We start from the raw sequence: 25,127 nt of genomic DNA, 5'->3' as shown, positions 1-25,127 counted from the left end.
AAAGGTGTTAGGAGTTTCTTAGGTCATGCGGGATTTTACTGCAGATTCATAAAAGATTTTTCAAAAATTGTGAAACCCCTTTCTAACCTTTTAATGAAAGATATTGCATTTGATTTTAGTGTTGTTTGTCTAGAATCGTTTTTCAAGTTGAAGGAGACATTGGTCACTACACCAATATTGCAATCACCAGACTAGAATCTTCCCTTTGAAGTGATGTGTGATGCTAGTGACTATGTTGTGGGAGCAGTGTTGGGCCAAAAGAAGGACAAGAAGATGTGTACAATCTATTATGCAAGCAAAACACTTTGTGAAGCTCAAGTCAACTATGCCACCACAGAGAAGGAGCTACTGGCTGTTGTGTTTGCCTTCGAAAAATTTAGGTCCTACCTAGTAGGTTCTAAAGTTATAGTCCATACTGATCACTCAGTCTTGAGATACTTGATGATTAAGAAAGAAGCCAAGCCATGTCTCATCCGATGGATTTTCCTTCTGGAAGAATTTGATCTGGAGATTGTTGATAGAAAGGGAATAGATAATCCAGTTGCAGATCATTTATCTCGGCTTGAACATCCAAGTGGAGAGAGGGGAGAAGGACATATCTATTGATGATTCCTTTCCTGATGAGCAACTCCTCCTCCTCGACACTATAGAGGCACCTTGGTATGCTGACTTTGTAAACTATCTGGTCAACAAAATTCTTCCACCTGAAATGACACCGCAACAGAAAAAGAAATTCTTCTCAGATCTGAAGAAGTATATCTAGGATGACCTTTACCTCTATCAACTATGTGCTGATGGTATTTACATATATGTGTTCCAGAAGAAGAAGTGTCGAAGATCTTGAATTGTTGCCACTCTGCCTCTTATGGAGGTCATGCTAGTACTTCAAAAACAATAGCAAAGGTATTCCAATGTGGTTTCTTTTGGCCACACATATTCATAGATTCAAGAAATTTTGTTCTCACATGTGATTCTTGCCAAAGGGTGGGGAACATATCAAAAAGGCATGAAATGCCAATGAACCTCATCCTTGAGGTGGAGATATTTGATGTATGGGGATTTGACTATATGAGACCTTTTTCTACTTCAAATAACAACAAATATATCTTGGTGGCAGTCGATTATGTTTCTAAGTGGGTGGAGGCAATTTCATCTCCACACAATGATGCTAAAATGGTCATCAAATTGTTTACCAAGATCATATTTCCAAGGTTTGGGGTCCCGAGGCTGGTTATTAGTGATGGAGGCTCACACTTCATTGGAAGACATTTTGAAAACCTCTTGAATAAGTATGGTATTTCTCATCGAGTTGGTACCCCTTACCACCCTCAAACAAGTGGTTAAGTGGAAGTATTAAATCGTGAGATTAAGAGCATATTAGAGAAGATAGTGTCTAGGAGCAGGAAAGATTGGTCTTTAAAGCTTGATGATGCTTTATGGGCTTACCGTAGTGCATATAAAACACCTATTGGTATGTCACCATTCAGGTTGATTTATGGTAAGTCTTGCCACCTTCCAGTGGAACTAGAGCATAAGGCATATTGGGCAGTCAAATTGCTAAACTTTGATCTGAAAGTTGCTGGAGAAAAGAGGAAATTCCAACTGCAAGAGTTGGAAGAACTACGGTTGGATGCTTATGAGAATGCTCGTACTTACAAAGAAAGAACAAAGGATGGCATGACAAACACATACTCCGCAGAGAATTTCAAGTAGGGGAACTAGTTCTCTTATTCAACTCCAGATTGAGGCTCTTTCCAGGGAAGCTAAAGTCTAGATGGTCAGGTCCGTTCAGAGTCACCAAGGTTTATCCTTATGGAACAGTTGAGATATGGAATGAGGAAAGGGAAAACTTCAAGGTGAATGGTCAATGTTTGAGGCATTATCTAGCAGATGAGCGACTAGAGAAACAAAAAAACATAGCCCTCTTGGATCCTACATGAGCTACAAAGATCAATCATCAAGCTAATGACGTTAAACGAGCGCTTCGTGAAAAGAAACCCACGTTGGAGGTATATTTTTAAATTCATTAATTTTAGTGTTTTAGAGTCGGCTTTAGTGCCTCCTTGAGTTTGGAGCCTTTGTAGGGGGATGTATATAGTGTCGGCCACAAAAAAAAACGGTGTTGATGCCCAGGATATTTGCACCTAGTCCATCTAGGACATATGGCCATTTGGGACATTTTTCTATTCTTTTGCAGGTACTTTCACTACACCCAATGAAGCCAACCACTTATAATTGGCATATGAGATAAGGACACTTCATACCTAACCCGTGAGTTTTCTTTTTCTTTATTATTTTTTAGATTTTTATATTGGGGACAATGTAAATTTCTAAGCTTGAGGGGGTTTTGCATTTAGATAGTTCATTCATTTAATGTATATCATATAGATTTTAAATTTTTTAGGTTGAATATTTATATTATCATGCATTATCATGTCTTATATATCATCTATCTTCTGGTTTGTTTTATGTGTTGTCTATCTGCTTTAAATGAAAAACTATGCATGAATGATGATTGTTTATCTATGACCTCATTGAAGAAAAAAATTGCTGATAGAATAATAACATGAAAGACATTAAATTTGACAAATGTGAATTAAATTTGGTTAAATAAAGGTCTTTGTTTTATAACTTTTGATGATGTAGCAAATGTGAGAATCTTGAGCCAAACACAATAAGGGTTCTGATTTGAATTGACAATTACATAAAACCTGTTTTTTTTCTTCTTTCATGAGTGCATAATTTTCTATGACTGTATATTCTAGAACTTGATTTGTGACCGTTTCAAGATTGAAGTATGTCTGTATACATTAAAATGATATAGGCAATTATGACTTTTTCTTTTGACATTCAACTGTTTGCTATAAACATCGAAAATTCATTAGTTGTCCACTTTTGAGCCTGTACTTTAATGATTTTTCATAGCTACTCAAATTGAGGTTTAAGGTAATTTATGATGTTTGGTTGAAGCAATGAGAAAAGTAAAAATGACATGTGTAATGAAAGAATCCATAAAAAGGCGGAGAAGAAAATAAATAAATAAATTTCATCCATTCTTTTTTAGAAAATCTCAACAAAAAGAAAAAAGAGAAAAAAGAAAACCAAAAAGAAAAAAGAAGAAATACAAAGTATACTAAAAGAGAAGTGACTGGAAAAAAAAGTGTGTTGTAAGGAGAAAGGTTGATTGAAAAGGGTCATATGATAAAGTAAGGTCTATCAAGATAATCTCAATGCTTCAATAAGATGTCTAAAATGTTTAAGTATTTTGGGAAACATTTGTAAGACTTTTGAATTATCCTTTCTTTGACTATCCCACCTTAAATCATTCACATTGACCTCATTAGAACAATTTAAAGACCTCTTGATTTTTGCATGCATTCAAATACACTCAGTGGCGATTTGGTCTATATTCAAACATATGGTAATTTACTTTCATGAAATTTTTTGAGCGAAACACTATGACCCTTAAACACATGAGTGATGAGAGAAAAGTGACCCTAATTCATGCAATTGTTATGACTTAATGACTTAGTTTGAATTAAATTTGTTTATGATTGTCTTGTCTTGATGTCTGGATTGTTTCAAAATAAACATAAGATTGCTTGTTATTTTGGGTCATAGTTTCTATACCATCATTCGCACATGATCGTGAAAGTTAGACATAATACTTGCTTGAGGACAAGCAAGAGATAAGGTTGAGGGGATTTGATAAGTTTGAAATTATACTACATTTGCATTGTATTTAACTTGCATTTTAGGATATAATTATGACTTTAGGATTGTTTTTAACTTTTATTTCTCTTTGTTCGGGTTGAGCGGTTGTTTTTAGCTATGTTGTGCAGTTTGGATGGATTAAAGCAAAAAAAATAGAGATTGGGTGCAAGAAGATTTAATTCAGTGTTGAGGCTATGCGAAGAACAATTGAAGGACCAAATAAAGTCATAAATGTTATATTATATTTCTATATTTTAGATTTGTTTTGTTGAGCTTAGCCCAATATTTTGTAATTAGCATAAATAAGGGTTCTCCTTCAAGGATTTTACAGAATTATTTACATTACAATTCTCTAATTTAGAATTTGAGATTCTCTTCTACATCATGAGTGAGTAATTCCATTTGTTTCTAGAATTGGAGTTATGCCTTTTACATTCAATAAATACTTGTTCTTACTTCTATTTCATTGAATGTTATGATTTGAATCATTAAACTGAGTTTTTTTCGTATGAGTTGTGTGGCCAACAAATTACACCTCTTAGATACATTGGGGAAAGACCGAGAGGTGAACCCAACTATCCGACCATTCAATTATTCAAACTAGAATCCTAATTCACGAGAGTAGTATTAGGATTTTTGGGGGTTTCTGGAATTCACCTTGGGTTTCTACGAAGCGATTGGATAGAAAGATCCAAGTAAAGGATTTGAATTTGATTGATAATCGTACCACGAGAGTAGGTGCGACTTCAATTGAGTATACGTATCGGAGGTCGAGAGAGGATGACATATATCAAAGAGCAATTCACCATCAAGCAAAAGAAGGGTTTGCAAGTGTAAAGACGGTAACCCTTATCCTAAGAACTCTTCCTAAATTAGATTTCAACCCCTTTTGATTATTTTCATAATTATTATTGGCAATTGTTCTAAATTCAACTTTATTCCTTATTTGAGTTAAGTATAAATTAATTGTTATAATTAAAGGAGTTTTCCAGTACTTGTGGGATCGAATTTTATTACTTGACGACATAATCGTGCACTTACGATTTGCCCTATCAGTTGCTGATGCCCTATGGTCCTTGACATTGACGACTTTGATGCTGGTGTGATTTGCATTATGATTGTTGCCTGCTGAAGTTCCTAGATTATTGGCTGCTGCTATGCGTGCTAAAGTTCCTTGACCAGGTGTGTGTGATGAATCAGTGCTTGATGTGTTGGAGTGTGCTTTGCTTGGATTAGATAGATTTTCCTTTTGATCATGATGTCCATGCTTTGATGTGTGCTAGCGCTTGTCTAGTTGTTTGTGTGATTTGTGGTCTAATATTCTATAAATTATCAGCATTAAAACTACTATCTTAACATCTATGCATGCACTATTTGTGTAAAAATTTCTCACCTATTAATTAGTGTATATTTTTTCTCTAAAACTAATTTTTTCTAGAAACAATCATTATATGATGCCGTCTATAAATAACATTTTTCGAGTCTCTTTAAGTTTTTAAATTTTAAATTGTTCTCTAAATATTGTGCTTTGCCCCAGTTGTTTATAAAAAAATGTTCTCTTATTGAGGTTGGTGATTTAAAAAACATCAATCTCATTATAATAACAAAAATGATATATACTTCAACAAAATTCCATTACTCATAAAAAAAAGATATATCTAATAAAGTTACATTCTATTTATTATTGATTGATTTATAAGTAAAATATATCATTTTCATATAGTTAAGAAATTTTAGTAAAATATATAATCATACTTATAAAAAGTAGAATAATATATTATTACTCTAATAATATTTATTAGCATGTTTCATGTGCTCCTTATCCTTAGATGTAGCGTCAACATCATCGGCCCGCGCCAGTTTTAGTGAATGCGTTCCACGAACCCTCAATTCTTAGTATTTTTAATTAACCCTGCGTGGTCCTCGTGGCAAATTTAATATTACGATTTTCTAATGAAATCAATACATCTTATCAGTTTCTGCTACATAGGAATAATAAATTTATCAATGTATTATTCATGGCTTAGGTAACATGTTATTATCTCCATTTAATATTGGGGAAGATTTTATTATATTATTCACATATCTAATTATCATTAACTTTTAAATAATTAAATTAATATAAAATGGGATGATATAGTCTTTGTCTATAAATATTTAGACTGATCACGCATATATATTATAATCTTAAGATAATCATATATGCCAAAATATAACCTTATCCATGATTATAAATTGAGAAATTATTACATATAGTCATATAGTATACTAATCACGTTTTCATGGTTACTTTATAATAAAATAAACCATATATTTTAAAGAATTTGGTTAGAACCATTCCTTATTAATTCCTCTTATAAATTGAAGCATGAATGAAAGTGAAACACCATCACCCTTTCAATCTAACCAAAAAAGAAACAATGAAGGTTGCTAATACCATGTTCCAATCCCTTCTTCCACTATGCTTCATTCTCTTATCCCTCACCACAAAACCACTCCTAGCATCTGAACCTGAACCAGTAGTTGATAAACAAGGTAATCCACTACAACCAGGTGTAGGATACTATGTATGGCCACTATGGGGTGACAATGGTGGCTTAACACTATCTCAAACAAGAAACAAAACATGCCCTCTTGATGTTATCCGAAACCCAGATTTCATTGGCTCTCCATTGACCCTTTTTGCACCAAACCTTGACTATGTTCCAACAGAAACTGATCTAACCATTGGTTTCAATGTTAAGACCACATGCAACCAACCAACTACGTGGAAGTTGCTTAAGGAAGGGTCAGGGTTTTGGTTTGTAAGCACTGGTGGTGAGTTTGGTGCACTTACTAGTAAGTTTAAGATTGAGAGGCTTTCTGGTGAACATGCTTATGAGATTTATAGCTTTAAGTTTTGTCCTTCTGTGCCTGGTGTTCTTTGTGCTCCTGTGGGGACTTTTACTGATGCTGATGGAACTAGAGTTATGGCTGTTGGTGATGATATTGAGACTTACTATGTCAGGTTTCAGAGGGTTGATATCAGTGCTCAGAAGAAGGAGCATGGTTTTGATAGTGCTTAGTTTGGGAAATTTTGGTCCCTTGTTTAGTTATAAGGGGTGTAATAAACCAGGAAAATGGAACTGAGTTTTGTTTTTCTGTTGGGTAACTATGTGAGAGATGTGATAAGAAATATTCAAGTGATTTTGCTTAATCTGATTTTCCTATTGTTTTTCTAAGTCTCTACTGTTTATGTTGCATTTAGCTTTTTCATAAATGTTTCTAGTTCTATCATCAACTTCTCTGAATTGTGGGCTAAAAAAGTAAGAAAAGTTGAAGTAGAAGTTCCACTCTTTGGCTTTTAAAACATGAAACATTGAGAATTTTCTATAAGTCAAACTGTAACATAGGAATAGCAATGGATTTTGTAATAACACACTTTATCAATATTAGTTTCATACAGATTTCTGGGAACAACAACACTTAAGAGGGCTATTCACAGACTACAATACAAACTAGTTCCTTATCTAAAGTCTGATCACCAGTCACCATGCGAAAGCAGAATCATAGCAACTTGGGGTGAGATTGAGCCATTTTCTATATGCATAGTTTCTAACTAGTGCTGTAAGAATCAGACCGGACCGGACTGTTCAACCGATCTAACCGTACTTGAAAATGGCTTTGTATTGCTGTCTTAATTGAATGAGAGTTGGACCGCTTTAAATCGGAAAAATTTCAGTCCGGCTGTGTTAAACCCGAAAGTTAACAGGATAGTTCACTTAAAAATGAAAAACTATCATAAAAAATGAAGATGTTATTACTTCAATATAATTATACATAATTATTAATTATATAAAGTTTTACATTTATATATAACTATATATTTATGGATAAAAATTATTAATTATGTATGGAATCAGTCGATTAGACCAGACGGTTTAACCATTTAAACCGGTTAAACCTAATATAGGATCTCTACCGATTTGACGTTTGACTCATGTTTCATAGCATTGGTTCTAACAATATGATGATGAACAATTAAATTATCCACCTTGATATTGATCAACTGCAAATAACACTGCACAGTTGTGCAAGCATTGAACAGCTCAAAAGAAACCATGTAGAAATGGACTTTTGGAAAAAACAGAACAAGCTCAAAGGGTCTTCAACCAATTTCTAACCATATTAATCAAAATTTATTAGCATAATACTCATTTAATTATGTGTGTAATTGAAGGTATTAAAAAAGAAAATGAGTAGTGCATATTTATGAAGAGTATTTTTATAAAAAATATACTTATTTTGGACACCTTAAGTTAAAATAATATATTAATTTATCTTTTCTTAATTCTCATGAAACAAATCAAAATAGTCTTATGAAAAATACTTAAGTATATTGTTGTCTTATTTAACATGTGAACTTACCTTAAAAAGAAAACATGTGAATTTTATGTTGCAAAATTACACATGTTTTAATATTTATTACTAGGGTTTCTATTTAATTATATTTATTTTTAATTTAGTTAAAATGCTCATTTTATTTTAAAATAAATATCCCTTACTTGGTCTTCTATTTTTTACTTTTTTTTTTGTCTGTAAAAATATTAATATTATTAATCACATTAAAAATGCAAAGTTAGTACATGGATGAGATAAAAATTAAAAGTAAATACAGAATAAGGCAATTTTTTGTAAGACCATTTTTTGTAATTTCACACAAATTAGAGAATCCGAAAACATCATTAAATATATCAACAAGTGTTATCATGCAAATTGTTTGAGTAAATAATAATGTTTTTATTTATTTTAAATAGAACTTTGAAAAAGTCTTATAAATAAGATCCAAATAAAAAGATCAAAAGTAGCATTTAAATTCTTATAAAAAGTAATTTTTTTAGTCTTCTACCAAGTATTCTAACGCCTATAGTTAAGAGAACATCCTTCAAGTCAAAAATGATGGTCAGATGAAACCTTCCGAAAATAATGATTGTAGTGGTTGAACCCTTGTATGTGAATAAAGTTTGCACCAGTCCATTATGATTGTGATCACATACTAGTGTACTTTTTTTAGGTAATTTTTTGGTTTGCTACAAGTATCTTTACATTGGAAGCAATCTCGTCCGAGTTGGGAATATTCACAAGTATGTTGAGCTAACTCTTTCAGTTAGTATTTTTTCATCCACAAGACTGTAACTCAAGACCTTACTTTAAGAGAAATCAAGTATATATCACTTGAACTACCAACTAATCAAATATGAGTAATATAACACAAAGAAAAAAGTAACAATTTTAACTTGACACTTTTCATTGCTGGTAATATCCAACCTTAAACTACCCATAAAAACGAATGGAATTCATAATCGTGGGCTTTGGTTGAAATTCCATTCCATATAATGAATTCTATATTTGGAATTTAATTACACGGTCCACTACAGTTCTAAGTATGAAAGAGAATAGTATACAAGGGAATTGACTATTATTCTAAGTTGGAAAATTTATCAATCAATTAACTAGCTCAAACTTAATTACATTAAAATCTTTAATAATAATCATAAAAATCAATTGAAATTAACGCCCTAGTGCATTTATCCATCATTGCAAGTAGGTAATTTGTCACTGAAATTTGATGTATTCAAACCATTGCCCTACTTAGCCAGAATCATGAAGCTCAAGTTTTATGTATTGTAGGAAATTCCTAAACCAATGGGCTGAGAATTTTGGATGTCTTTTCAGCCCATTTTTATAATCTACAAAGTAAATCCCAAATCTCGCTGTAAGACCTGAATCCCAATTGAAGTTGTCCATCAATGACCATGCAAAATATCCTTTTACATTCACCTCATTCCTAATTCAAAGAGAGCGATAAAATTAGTATGGTCACATTCACAATCACAATTATGGTCACATTATTGTAGTTTCAGGAATTTGTGCAACAACATTTTGATCGCATCGTAGGATTGCATCCACCGCGTTTCGACGAATATAATAAATACAATATAACTACTATCTTGACTGAAATTTGAATATTGATCCCAATATATAGATATATGATCATGGATTAATTAAAGATAACTAAATCTTTTGAGCACTTACTTGATTGCAATTTGAAGGTAATAGAGATGTTGATAGTGGTAATCAATTCTATAGGTATCATTAAGTGCTTCTTCAAGGGAGAGTGTAGGATCATCTAGCCCATCCACACCTATAAAATAATTACCCATTTCTCATAATTAAGCATGTGTGTGAATTTATTTATAATTTAATTTGTGGAGTAGAAATACAATTCATAAATACCATTTTCTGTGATGTAGATTACAGGGTTATTGTACTTATGCTTGATATAAAGCAGTACATCAAGAATTCCTCTTGGATAAACATACAACCAGAAAGAAGCACCCTGAAAATACAATGGGTTAGTTTTTCTTCCTTATTGACCAAGAAAAATTAATAATATGAAGCATTTTTTATATACAAAGTTGCAAACTTTCAATAGCAAATAAAATTTCACCAACATACCCTTGGACCAATAGCTGTTCCATTTCGCTCATCTGTTACATCACAATAAACACATAAAGTTACAGCAAATTATCCATGGATTCATCTTATAGTAATAAAAATAAAGTGTCACAAGATTCTCAGGTAGTAAAATATTGTAAAAATAATTAATTACATGATTTGAGATTATATGATTCTGATCAATAGTAACATAACATTAGATGATTATGACTAATATATTGCTATTGATTAGGATCAGGATTTAAATTTCTCCTCTTAACCACACTTTCATGTATTAAAATTTATTATTATTAGAGAAAAAATTCATCATTCATATTTAATCATCATTGACTCTTCAAAAAATATATTTCAAATGAATGTAAAGAATTTTATTTTTTCTATTTTGAGTACGGGTTTTTCTGGCACAAGTGTATCTTATTAGTGGATGATATAATGATTGTGTATAAATCTTTACACTGATAACAATGCATAGATGTTATATTCTTATTATTAGTAAGAGATTAAGAAAAGTGTTATTACTTAGAAGATTAACAAGAGAATCTGTAAGGTAGCTGGGTCTTGATCCACTTAATTGAGGTGCATTAGCAGCATAACAAGAGGTATAGTAGTTTATTCCAATAAAATCAAAGGACCCTCTAACTAGCTTAATTTGATCTGAAGAGAACTTTGGTAATCGACTTTTCACTAGAGATTGCATGGACCTTGGGTAACTCCCACTTGTTAAGGGCTCCATATACCTGAAATTCAACAATTTTTTCCTACTAAAACTATATAATTTAACCTTCATATAAATGGGAGTAAATCTGTTATCACATAAAGTGTATCACTTCATGTGTTAGTGTTTGTGATTGAATGGAAAATGTATTTAAGTTAAAAATTTAATAACTAAATATTTTTTTTTTCCGATTTAGTCACAGGCAATAACAGATAGAGTAATATATTTTTTTGGGTAAGAAAATGTCCACCCCATATAAACCTAAAACAAAGGGTTTCATAAATAATTTACCATCCAAGCATGAAATCAAGGGCTCTTTGAGCAGCTTGTTGATCCAATTTTGTATTAGTGAGTGGCAACACCCAATCAGTTACTAGTGTTATCCCTATCAATCCCTTTTGAGAAATCTATGTACACAATGAAAAAGGGAAAGTTTAGCTATTAGTTAACATTTTTATGTATTTAAATAGACTATATACTATAAGTTAGTATAAGGGCACTCAAACATTTTATAACATATATTATAGTCAACCCAAACATCATAATCCAAATATAGTGACCCTCCACTAAATCTATCCACAACAGGGGCATGACTCTTGATAATGATTGGTCGAGTAAACAAGGAACTATTGTCTCTAGTTTTTTCATAACAATTTCCACTAGAGACTAATTTTTCAGCATTTGACTTCGTACTGCTGAAAGATTCAACTGCATATTTGAAAAATATGCCCAAAAGATAAATAAACTTTACCTATGATGATAGAGTTTCGAATTCTAAAATTACTATATTTTGGAAGAGAATAATGACTTTACCGGAGTGAAATGTGTAAGCAAATAAATTATGACTCTTAGTTTAGGTAATCTATATTATACATAATTTTGATTTGTGAATTGGGTTTTAGAGTTTAAATATATAACAATACCTGATACTTAGTTCTGTAGACATTAACAGCAGCAGCATGAGCTAGTAACAAGTGATGAGACACTATATATGGTTCAGTGGCTGAATCTCCACCAGTGCAATTTTGGTTTTGCCAAGCTGAACATCTTCCTGGTGCAAAAACACCAAGTGCATAGCCATTTTGGCTGAAAGTCCATGGTTCATTCATTGTAATCCAATGCTTCACTCTATCTCCAAATTCCTTGAAACATAGCTCTGCATAGTCTTCAAAATCATTCCTAGACAATAATACATAGATAGAAGGAAATTGGTTATTTTTCAAGATAACCCTACTTATATTTTGATTATTGGATTTGGCTCCTTCAAAAAGTGCAAGATTGTACTTTAGAGGATAAAGTGCAGATGTAAGCATTGATTGAAAAATCTACTCTTAAAATTAGAGTATGAAATTATTTTAATTTCTATTTTTTTCGACATTATCAGTTTTGTCCCTTCAAATTTGAAAAACCCAAAATGATTACCAAAATTTTTAAATGCAAGTCAAATTGGTTATTTTCAGACCATTTTGGATTTTCCAAATTTTAAGGACCAAACTGATAAGTTCAAAAAAAAAACATAAGAGACTAAAATAAATATTTACTCTAAAAATTATAATAAGATCCATGCACATATATAACACATTATGAAATTAATGTCTAAATCATTAGTTATATTTTCTCACTTTATCCTTTAAATTATATCTGTCAATACAGAGGAGCTACATCATTAATTATTAGGACTAAGATGTGTTAATTACACAATATTAGGACTTAAAAAGCCACCATATTCTTCTTCTAGGGCCTGAGGAAGATCCCAATGAAAAATAGTCACAAAGGGTTGCAGACCTGTATTAACAAACACCAAGTATATATAGTAAATATATATAGTTTTCTAAATTATAGTTAAAAACAAGTGTATATAGTTGTGTTTATAAATTTATGACCTTTGGCTAGCACCTCATTGATAAGGTTGTTGTAATAGTTGATTCCTTCCTTGTTCACTCCTCCACTAATTTTTCCTTCTGAAATTAGCCAAAGGATTTAGCATTTAACTTAATAATAATGACTTATAAACTAGATTTTTGTTGGGTGTGATTAGAATTACAAAGCAAATTGTCAATATTTTCTTATTTTTTTGGACAAAGATATGTTGTTCCAAACCATGTCACATACCAATGATATTAAACCAAAAACAGAAAAAATAATAAATATATAATTTTTTAATTAATATGACATGTTTTCATCAGTTCAGGACATGATTTGGAACACACTTTGAAACAATATATCCTTATCCATTTTCTGGTTACCCTAAACTCACTTGGTAGTACCCTGGACCATGAGATGGAGAATCTGTAAGCATCCATGTTCATGTCTTTCATGATATCAACATCTTCCTGCATCAAATTATCAAAATTGCGTTGATAAGAATTTCAATAAACTATATCTTTATTGGGTTTTATATATATTACATATGCATATACACAAGGTAATGCATTTTGGAACATTTGTGTTAGTGTATTAGATTTAATTTGCACCTTATATCGATGGTATTGATCCACGGCTGTGTCTCCATTACTTCTGTCTTGTATCTTATCTGCCATTTTTAGAGAAAGTTAGTTTGTAACATGTTACAATTTCAAACAAATGAAACAAAATTATTTCTTTTAACAAACAAATGAATATTGCAACTTTGCAAGTAATAAACCTTAACCAGACCCAAAACCTTATCTAAGTGTACTTTTTACTATGTGCCCCTATTATCACGTTAAAATCATAAACATGCTTTCATAAACACTGGATAGAAAAACCATGATTATTTAAACTACAAGATTAAAGCCCATATACTTGCATATTAAAGAAAAGTGAGTTCGGCGCAATAGTAAGGTTATTGCTTTGGAAATGGTCTCTCCGGATAAAATTGCATACATCTACCATATAAAGAAAGTTAAAATACCTGGATAATTATGAGTGAAGGAGTCCCATATACTTGGCCCTCTGCCATCAACATCTACTGCACCTTCATACTGAGACAATGGAATTGTAAAAAAAAAGTGCCATATATCATCAAATACACAATTTAGTTAAGGATTACTGAAAATTCTGTTATACCTGATATGCAGCTGATGCTGTACCAAAAACAAAACCTTCTGGAAAACTGTTCCTGTTGATGGATGTAGTAACATCATTGTTGAATATCTTAACACTTTCAATGATTATCACTGAGCTAAGAACTAGAATAACATTAAGGAGAATGTGGAATTCCAATACCATAACTATTGTATACAAATATGTTTCAAGAGAATGTGGATAAATTTTGGAGTTTGGACCTTAATTATAATATATATAAAGGGTTGTGTAATATGTTCATGTTACATGAAAATTTATCCGTGTCTTATAATACTATGGATTTAATATGTATATACTGACAGTCTATAAATCATCTATCATTTATATTTTAACTACCATTAACTCTCAAATAAAAGTCAATACAAAGTAATGATAGATGATATATTGAGTGTAAAAAACTTTATGCTGAACCTACATAAATTTTAAACTCTGATATTATTTTGTTGGTGTTGATATTATTGTAACACGTGGTCAAAGCCATAAATTGAATTAGGAACTAAAAAGTAAAAAAAGTAAGTTGGATGATAAAAATAAAAATCATCTATATTTGAAGGGACTAAACACATATTTAAATTGAAGTAGTTAAACCTATATATATATATATAATAAAATACAAACAACTTGCATGAATTAACGATTACATAATATGGACCTATATACAATTTTTTAGTTAAATATATTTTTGTCCGAATGATTTAAGATAATGATTTTGGTCATGTTGCATTTGTGTAGAGATGAAGATTAGTGACTTTTTGATACTCATGTTAACTTCCTTTTTTAAGTTCTTATAAAATGCAATTATTAATTCTTATAAAACGTAATTATTTAGACCACATAATACGTAATTTGTGTGACAATGTTGTCGATATCTTTTATGGGCCACATCATCTCTGAACTGAAGCAACTTAATAATATTAAAGACCAAATGTAAAAAGTTTGAACTTTGAAGAGAAGAAAACTCATTTTTATATGATAACTAAAATCAAAACCACTCAATTTTATTGAAACTTTTTTGGTACTGTTAATTATATATCCTCACATATCTTTTGTAGGATGTGGTTGCCCTCCCAATAAGTATTACTCCCGGGATTGAAACTACTAAACATATTTAAGTATACAATTTAATGAAAATGAGGAATATTAATACATGCTCAGAGCACTACTTATGATAGTAAACAAAATTGTCTATGATCTAGTGGTTTAAGAATCTCATTGGATCTCTGAGTCTACATCTGATGTTCTACTCTTTTGTGTCACTTCATGTGCTAGGAGATATGATTGGCGAGAAAAATATTTAATAATTACAATTTTAACTTCAATAAATTTTTTTCAACCAGTTAGATGTTGTGGTATATGTAGTGGTACAAAAAGTGAGACAGTAAATGTGTTCCCTTAGATCCCCAAGATCGACTGTTCGATTCTGGAGAGCGACACTTGTTGGGAGGGACAGTCACTAACCCTGAAAGAGACTAGTTCCTTACCAAAAGGTGAAGGTAATGGTAGTACCAAAAAAATAAAATTGTCTAATAAATTTAATTTTACAATTTGAAGTTTTATCTATAATTTTATTTCCTAACATGTGTCCTTAGGTACTCTTAACACATCAATAAAAAATATTACCACTAGGTTTATACTTACTATGGAAAATCCAAGGGCCATTTTTCATAAAATATAACTCTTTTTTTATGAGAAAAATGCATTTGAAAGTTAATCTTGTTGAATGATGTATAAATATATTGATTATGTATTTTACTATGTATAAGACTGTGCATTATCATTGCATATATATTAAATTCTTTTTTATTTGTTATCTCTATCTTCTTCTTTTTTTTCTCCTAAGATAGGAAATGGTTAAGCATTGCCATGGAAAAAGTCGTTGCAAAAAAAATTTCTTCTTCACGCAAAAATTGCCACGATAAGTATCCAAGATATAAGTTTCATAGTTTTGAGTTTTGACTATGTTATTATATAGACTCTAATATTCATAATCAATAATTCTTCAAAAAAAATTGTTAATGTATTTCTAGCAGTCTTTTAACGTAATGCCTCTAATCAAACTACAAAACTTCAGAAACAAATATATGTGTTTTATCATTATATACACGCTATTTTGATGCTTAACATAAGGAATGACACACATTAATTTGTTTGTACTAGACTTGTAGTAAGTCAACCTTCCAAACATCCCAATCACAATGGTATCAAAGTATCCATTAATTGCATGTTATGTAAGTAACCATTGTTTAAGAAATGATTATAATATTATAACATAATTCGTTGTCACTAATTAAAATAAAGCTAGGGAGGTTGCACAATATATTTGCTATTATTAGTAATGTGATTCTACATTATACCTTTGTATAATTTCACATGGACTTTTTAATTGGTATGATAGCTATTAATATTTTGTGGGGAAGATGAAGGAAATGAACGTAACTTTTCCCTTATGATTTCACATGGGTCATCTTAAAATATTTGGATTGCATTTTCGTCCAACAAAAAGTTTTATTAATTTATTTTAAAATAGAGCTCGATTAAATAAACTATGAGAGACATGAGTAATTCTAACTTCTTGGGTTATAATCCTTGGAAATGTGCTTCCACCATCTTTATTCCCTTCCATGAACAAAATGTTGTTTTAATGAACAAATTATTGGCATAGTTTTTGGGTATTTTACTTCCAAAATTAAACAGAGAATTTAATATATATGTACTATAAAGACTTGTACATAACCAGTACAATATCTACTACTCATTAAAAAAATTGAAGAATCAATAATTAAACATGAATGATAAAGATACATAATAATATATAAAACGTACATATATTTTTTTCTCTTAAACTAATAATGTATAGCAAATAGTTTATACATGCAGTTTTTATCATCTAATCAGTAACACCTTATTTTTTTATAGACATGAATTCTATTTTATAAAACAAAGGGTAGGCAATATTAATTTTTTTTTAAAATGAAGTGATATGTTTATGTCAACCCAAGATGCATCTTCTTCTCCAGGACTTCGAAAGGGTACTTTTGGAACACCAATGGGCATTAAATGGGGAAAAATAAAGGAGGAATATATGTCACTTTGATGTGAAAACGTAAGATAAGAATCTTTTTATTATGCTAAAAATGATTTGTCTTTATCATATTGTATTTTATTTATAAATCATAAATAAAAAGGCAAGACCAAATGAATTAAAGTAAAGTTCTTACTAATAGGCCCTTTGAGTGATAAACGAATATGTTTGTTTGCATTCAATGATAGAAAGACTCTTAGAAATAAAAAATGGATAGGGTCATCAAACCCCCCTCACCACCATTGCGTATTGTTACTTATCGGATATAGAATAGATCTGCTTCGTTTTATTCCTACGAATATAATTGTTCCATTATTACTAAAAAACGATAATAAATATGAATCCTTTATCCGAGATAATTTATTGAAAAGGGGCGTCCATAGCATAGTTTTTTCCAGTGCAATAAAGTTACATAGTGTCTATTTTTTGTTGAGATAAGAGGTATTTTCATGGGTTTGCCTTGGTATCGTGTTCATACCGTTGTTTTAAATGATCCCGGCCGTTTGCTTTCTGTCCATATAATGCATACAGCTCTGGTTGCTGGTTGGGCCGGTTCGATGGCTCTCTATGAATTAGCAGTTTTTGATCCTTCTGATCCTGTTCTTGACCCAATGTGGAGACAGGGTATGTTCGATACCTTAGTTTTTTCAATACCATCTCAATAATAAAATAGGGGTTACGTGAAGGAAAATATTATTATTCTCATACTCAACACAAATATTGCGTAAGCACTAGGTTGAGTTTATTTGTTGATAAGATTCTTTCATTTTTTATTTGATAGTAGCAAATTGGTTTGTAAGATATTGTGAGCTTAATTTGTATTCTATATCGTGCTAGCGTGTATTTATAGTATTCTTGGGCAACAATGAGACTAATAAATTTTCTATACAAAAATTACATTTGAAAAGAAAAAATTAGAAACTTTGTGAGATAAGGAGTTGAATTTAGTTAAAGTCAGCACGTTATAATTTCAATAACTTGTCGTATGAAAATTTTGACTTCTCAATATAGATAAGGGTGATAAAACATGGATTTCCATACTTGAAAAGAAAGAACTCAAGATAGGAACAAGAAGAGCAAAGATTCAAGCTTCATAATATCGAAGAATACTTCATAATATTTTCGTTATTGAATTGTGATTACAAAGGTGTAAGACTCACATTTTATAGTAAAATCACAAACAAAACTCAGCTTAACTAACTGAAATAACTAACTACATAATCAGTTAACCATATTGTTAATCAATTATACAAAACAGAAAACACATCTATTTTAACAAAGGGAAAATTTTCTAATCATGTCGATGTCATTAAAATTGTACATCTATGAATACTTTCCAAGGGCAAGATATAAATAGAAGAACATTAGACATGAGACATGTTGATAACAATGTTGGACCAATTATACTTATGTTTTTTAAAACTTAAAAGTTACAACTAATATGTATCGGATAATAAGGTTTATGGGTGTTTTTAATTAGGTCAAATTATAATAATGAATTTGGGTAATATATAATATATTTTAAGTATTACCAATTTCTTCTCGTAGTGCAAAAATCAAATTGGATCAATTTGACCCTATATTCAAATTTTGACTTGGTTGGGTTTACCAATATATTTTCCCCCTTGGTTTCCTAGAGGAAAAAAAGATAAAAACGGAAGGCACCCATGTTCTAATATCCTGATGACCTTATATAAATCATACTTGTGTCTTATAATTTTTGAAGCAAAAATAACACTATACCTTTTATGTTTATTTATATGAAGAGTGTAAAATTTATTTAATATTGGTGTAAAAATTTATATATATTCAATGAATTATACAACATCTATTTGTATCACTTATAAAAGGTAGATGATACAATGAAAATAAGGAAAACTTTTATTGCATATATTTTTTTCTCCGATATAAATTTAGAGACATTTAGTGGGTTAAATAGGAGAAACAAAGATTTATTGTCGTAAATCATGTCTTAAATTATGTCTCATACTAATAATAATAAAGCAAAAAAAGAAAAATAATAAATATTTGACTTTTCTAATCAATATGACATGTTTTCGTTGTTGCAATACATGATTTAGGAAAATAGATCGTTGCTCAACTACTAGACATGAGTGTATAGTTGTGAGTATAACTCGAAACTCGACTCATTAAACAAGTCTTTTTTGTTTTTTTTAATGAACCCATCATTGACACATTTGGTTATTTATTTAAGTTTTTAATCCTTAAAAAATAGGCATTTTTATTTTAACCCCTACAAGAAAATTCTTTATAGATTCTTAAAATATTAGAATATTCGGTTTTAACTATTCTTGTAAGCTAAGTTGTCATGTGTTAATATTATCCTTTATTATGTATCCTATAATAAGTTGTTATATGATCAATGTTGACATTAATACGTCATATCTTAACTGAAATCAAATAATAAAATTAAATGTTGTAAAATTTTAAGAACTCCAACAAATAGGGATGAAAATAAAAATACATAATTTGCATAGACTAAAAGTTTAAGTAATAAAAAAAGGGTATTCTGAGAGGTTAGAGGAAGGGTAGTTGAAGGTTGGTGGGGTGGAGACATGATGAATCACAGTCTTAATTTTCAATTTGGTAGTAACTAGTATTCATGTCTATAAAAAAAATGTATATATCACCAACAATGTAAGAGTTTTTTATATTAACAGTATATTACTTATCATATATTTTTAATTATTATTAACTCTTAAATAAAAAGTACAAAAATGAATGATGTTGAAAGATATACTAATTATATACATATACATAAATCTTAATATTGTCGGTCTATAAATATTAAACTTTTAATAATTTGTTTTTATTTCAATTAGGTGTTATTTAGACCACCATGATCATTTAGGTTTTTCAATTGGGTGTTATTCAGACCACATTGATCATTTTAGTCAACCCTAAAATCTTTAAAATTTATTTTTATAAAATATATATGATCCAAAAGTATATTTTATATGATCCAAATATATATGATCTTTAGGAAGAGATTTTTTAAGAATTAAAATAACAACAACCGATAAGGTGGAAGAAGCCCCTATATCCCCAGTGGTAGAATTTGACTATCTTTAAACAAAACAAAATTGATGATTCAACATGATAATTGAGAGATATACATTTTAAAGCTAAGGAAAGAAATAAGATGGATCATACACAATCATTGAGCTATTTTATTCAAAGATATGCACGTCAAATTAGATTGGATGGTCCAACTAATCTAATCTCTAACCAACCTTATTAGCATTCACGGTTTGTACTTCTAATTAGATAGTTATTTGAACCATTTTGGATTATTTAGAATCTGGTTCAACCATGCTAATGTGGGATAACTCGGGTTAGTGAAATGGACGATTTTTTTAAAATAAAAACAATTGCCAAAATGAGAATAACCTAATTTTCAAGCAAGATTTGTGTTTTGTAATAGTTAAAGAAACCGTGAGAGAGAGGAGATTTGTAAACAATAGTGGAACAAATGGAGACGCACAGTGATAGTTGATAAGATGGATTGTGTAGGGATTTGGGTGTGCGTGAATGAAAGAATGAAGGATTTAACATCTCATAAATTTGGAAATATGTGTCTTTGTACTTGAAGAATGAATGTTGTGTCTACTAAATATTTCAATTTGCCCTATTATTTCACCACCGCCATTAGTATATCAAGATGTCCCAATAATTGAGAACAATATCATTATAGTAATAAGCTAGTAATCACATCGTTTGAAATGAGTTTCATAACTTTTTTAAGTCAATTACTTCTCCGAAGATTGATTTTATCCTGAAAATATTTATCCATTAATGAATACTCTACAACCATTGATGACTTAGTGAATCCCAATCTTCACTATTCAATCACAATCTTCTTCTTTTTTTAGAAATCTCAATCTTGTTTTTATTTTAAGAAAGTGTTATTTTAACACGATTTTCACAAACATAAAGGCAAAGAAAAATATGATTGTTATGGGCTTCGAGTACCACACATGTGCATTGAGGAGTGGGCCGAGTAACCTCAACTACACAACAAACAACATGCAGTGACAACTTGCACGAATTGTGACTAACTATATCTAATGGTCATTTTGTGACACAATTTATGAAACAACAGATGTGTACTCCAACATGGAAGGTACAGTGATTATTTATTTTAAACAGTGTCTCACTCCTTGTCTCAAGTCAATTAAAGTGTTAATTTTTATTATATTTTGTTTTTAAATTTTTTATTTTATTCACGTGTCAACATGCAATTGGCTTAGATCAGATTTTAGAAGTTACTCTGTTTTAAGTTTAGTTAGATATTAAATGTAGATAATTTAAGCTACTCTTAATATATTTTATTGGATTTGTAGCTTAGAAATATAAGTCATTAGCTAGGATATCATATTGTCTAATTATCAATTTTTTATTACCGTTTTGTGGATCGATTGATTTATTTAATTCAATAAATTCAATATTATAGATTAATAATTTTATGAACAAAAATTATCTATACTACTTATAAAGGGAAAACATAAAATAATTACATAAGAAGTATTTTATGTTTCCCTATTTAATTTTTTATAACTCATAATTTCATGTTTATCTATATTAATACCAATAAACATAAAATAACTCACAATTTAATATTTTATATTTCCTATTTTATCTATTATACTTTCTAATTTCATGTTTATCTATACTAATCTACATTAATACTAATAAACATAAAATAATTATTCATAGAGTATTTTATGTTTCTCTATTTTATCTTTATAACTTCTAATTTCATGTTTATCTATACTATTCTATTTATATTTACTATATATAAAGCCAAAACTTGAAATAATTTTCATCATGGTAAAATTTTCACTTCATATTTTTTGCTTAACATTATTTAATTTTTATAAAAAAAATTATATAATCATAAGCAACTACCAACAACACATTAATTAGCCACACATCTCACCTTAAATTAAAAATTATCATAAACATAAAAAATATAATATAAAGTACACTGAACATAACAAATACATTATAATTCTAAAAAATGAAATATATAAAAATTGAATATGTTGTATCATGCAATATTCATCGGCAGGCACGAAGTACCTGTACACACTAATATTTAATAAAGGGAGAACACAAAATAACCACCGTACCATGTTATAATTTTTTATTTCCTATTTTGCCCTCATTATTTTCTTATTTCTACAAAAAATCATATAATATTATTTTCTTATTTTGTCATCATCATCTTCTTATTTTGAAAGTGTATTTAAAAAATTGAACATTACACCAAAAAAGTATTTGATACAAAACGAATAAATTCAATTATAAATTACAAATATTTAATACAAAAAAGTAAAAATATGGTCAGCAGATATGAAGTGTCTGTCTCCATGCTAGTATAGATTAAAGTTTTAAAAAAGAGAGAAATATGTGTATAAAAATAATATAGATTTATTCGCACAAAGATAAAAGAATGTCAGTAATAAGATATAAATTAAAAATAAAAATTATTGGTAATAGTTGAATATGACAAAATTGAATTATGTTGTGCAACTATCAATTATATGTATTAATATAAATAAAATAATAATTATACTAACCCTCTTGACATACATATCATGTGTCTCAATTCCCATTTTATTAATTCAATAAATTTACTATTGTGGATATTAACACTTCCATTAATACAATTTATATAGTATAATTTAAGAATTAATATTAGTAATAATGATATATTTGATTTTAGATGATAATAAAATGTTAGTTAAAAAATTAATCATCTTTAGTGTAAAATATAGATGGACTAGTTTACATTTTTAATTGGTAATTCGTTGTATAGATCAACAACTATATATGGATATCTCACATGCAAACAACAAAAATTGTTTTTAAAATCGATGCATATAAAAGTAAAATGTTAATGAATTTATGCTTTATAAAAGTTTTAACAAAAATATAAGCGATATTAATATAATAATGTATATCAAACCATATATAAAGTGAATTTGGAGCACCTACAGGAACATCCCTTTATCTTTAATCCATCACACGCAATATTTAGTTATTCTTACAAAATTCATCATTTTTTCTCATTTACAAATATATGTAATAAATTAATTTACCGAGCACGATTGAGTATCTAACATAAATCCTCCCAGAAATTATTTCTAACATACATATAAGTTTAGAGGTCAATTCTATTTTTTTTTTTAAAATAGAGATCAAATTCATATCATAACTCATCCGGCATAAAATGAACCAATAGTAATTTATCTATTTTTTTCTCATTATAATTTTAAATATAAAGACTTAATATCTATCCACAGTCACAATTGATAAATAATCTACCATTTATGTGTATACTTATATTTTTAGAGTTAATAACTATTAATAATTCAAAAAACTCTTGTAATGTATGTATATTAAGCTTGAATATAAATAGTATATGTTAAAATATAATCCATAAATTATAAAATATGAGATTTCTAATTTGTTGTAAACTTGTTGTGCTTACCTTGATTCACCTAAAAATAATAATTTTGTATCAAAATATCAATATACATCAATTTTATAAATGTATAATTTTCAATAAAACTTTTTTTCAATGGATTAAAATGTGATTTAGAACCCACGATAAAAAATCTTAAAATATACTATGAATATTTTATTTCCAAAGGCTTAAATAAGTCAACGTAGACACATGATAGGATAAGTTTGAGTAGAGTTGAGTGGAATAAAGTTTGGCCCTTACTCGACTTTAAATATTGGTCGAGTCATTTTTAAATTCTAACCCGGCCATATACCAATTCAATATAAAATATTGTCATTTAGATAATAAAAAATTAATATTACTTATTATTATATGTATGTAATTTGGTATATTAAATAACATATATGCAAATATTTTGTTAATCGAAAAGTGAATCAATAACATATGAAATGCTTTATACATTATGACAATAAAACATTTGCAAAATAAGGTCATAAAACTATAGAAAAAGTAATTGAAAAACATGATTAAAAATATAAAATTTCATAGGGTTAATTACACTAATACTTCATAAGTTTTAGTGAAATTACATAAATTACTTCTCACTTTTCTACAGCTACAGAAACCTCTCCTAGTTTTTATACTTTCATTATACTGGTCACCTTTGCATGAGAAATAAGTGTAATATTTTAAAAAAATGTAATAAATTCAACTAAGTTAAACATGTTCACATGGTATATAGTGAAAAAAATCCAAATAATATACAAATCAATGTAACTTTATTATTTTTTGTTACAAAACTGATCAACAATTCTAAAGAGATATTGTTTAAATCGTTCTTATACTATATTGTAATGAACCAAAAATAATAAAGAGGTATCAACTCATATATTATTTGATGACAACCTCTAGGGGATGCCTTTGTTTTAAGGATCGTTTTAGTTTGATACTTTAGGACTTTGGAGTCCAAATTCGGTTTTGTGAAACTAGGGTAATATTAGGGTTTGTTTTGTGTGCGTGATGGCTTGATAAGGAAGAAGGTGGAAGAGGAATGAGATGGAAGACGCCACAAGCATGGAAGCTTGATAAGTCAAGTGTTGCTTGCCACAAGCTTAAGAAGCTTGATAAAAGCTCATCAATGGCCACGGCCAAAGGATAGAGTTTAGGAGAAGTGCTCTCAACTAAAACAATTCAAATTTACTCAAAATAAAACTTAACCTTTATTAATGATTTGATCAAACTATAAATAGGCAAAGTTGCCTTGGCTGAATAGATAAGATAGAAGATAGAAATCAAATTATCTTCTAGTAAACATAAAAATAAAATCCTAAGTAATATCAATTGGTTGAGCTGAATTGCTTGTTTGACTTAGTCTTGAGTGTAATTCGGTTTTGGTGGATGGTTGGCCGAATTTGTTGAGGAGAAGGAAGAGACTTGATCAATTTGACTTCATCTTGAGGAACTAATCATATTTAATTTGAATCCAATCTGATTTGTTGTTGGTTGGAGATGAGATTAGGATTCCCTATTTTATAGCTTTGTGCACCTTAAAAGATTGA

General features: G+C 29.4%; 2 protein-coding genes and 1 pseudogene across 2 annotated transcripts; 2 read left to right on the top strand and 1 right to left on the bottom strand.

The window, feature by feature from the left end:
• On the top strand, window positions 214-1,940 carry LOC109342268 (annotated as a pseudogene).
• Window positions 6,094-6,931, top strand: LOC109343116 (kunitz-type elastase inhibitor BrEI-like). Its single transcript, XM_019581262.1, has one exon. It carries the CDS (start codon window positions 6,135-6,137, stop codon window positions 6,777-6,779), a length of 645 nt encoding a protein of 214 aa, XP_019436807.1. The 5' UTR covers window positions 6,094-6,134; the 3' UTR covers window positions 6,780-6,931.
• Window positions 9,175-14,198, bottom strand: LOC109343114 (cyanogenic beta-glucosidase-like). The gene is made up of 13 exons (XM_019581261.1): window positions 13,976-14,198; window positions 13,821-13,890; window positions 13,402-13,460; window positions 13,185-13,260; window positions 12,811-12,888; window positions 12,625-12,712; window positions 11,851-12,106; window positions 11,219-11,334; window positions 10,732-10,949; window positions 10,213-10,244; window positions 9,991-10,093; window positions 9,790-9,898; window positions 9,175-9,541 (listed from the first exon to the last, which is right to left on the bottom strand). Exons 1-13 carry the CDS (start codon window positions 14,135-14,137, stop codon window positions 9,346-9,348), a joined length of 1,563 nt encoding a protein of 520 aa, XP_019436806.1. The 5' UTR covers window positions 14,138-14,198; the 3' UTR covers window positions 9,175-9,345.

This window comes from Lupinus angustifolius, chromosome LG03, assembly GCF_001865875.1.
Source record: "Lupinus angustifolius cultivar Tanjil chromosome LG03, LupAngTanjil_v1.0, whole genome shotgun sequence".
Lineage (NCBI taxonomy): Eukaryota > Viridiplantae > Streptophyta > Magnoliopsida > Fabales > Fabaceae > Lupinus > Lupinus angustifolius.
This window is presented reverse-complemented; position numbering and strand designations above follow the sequence as displayed.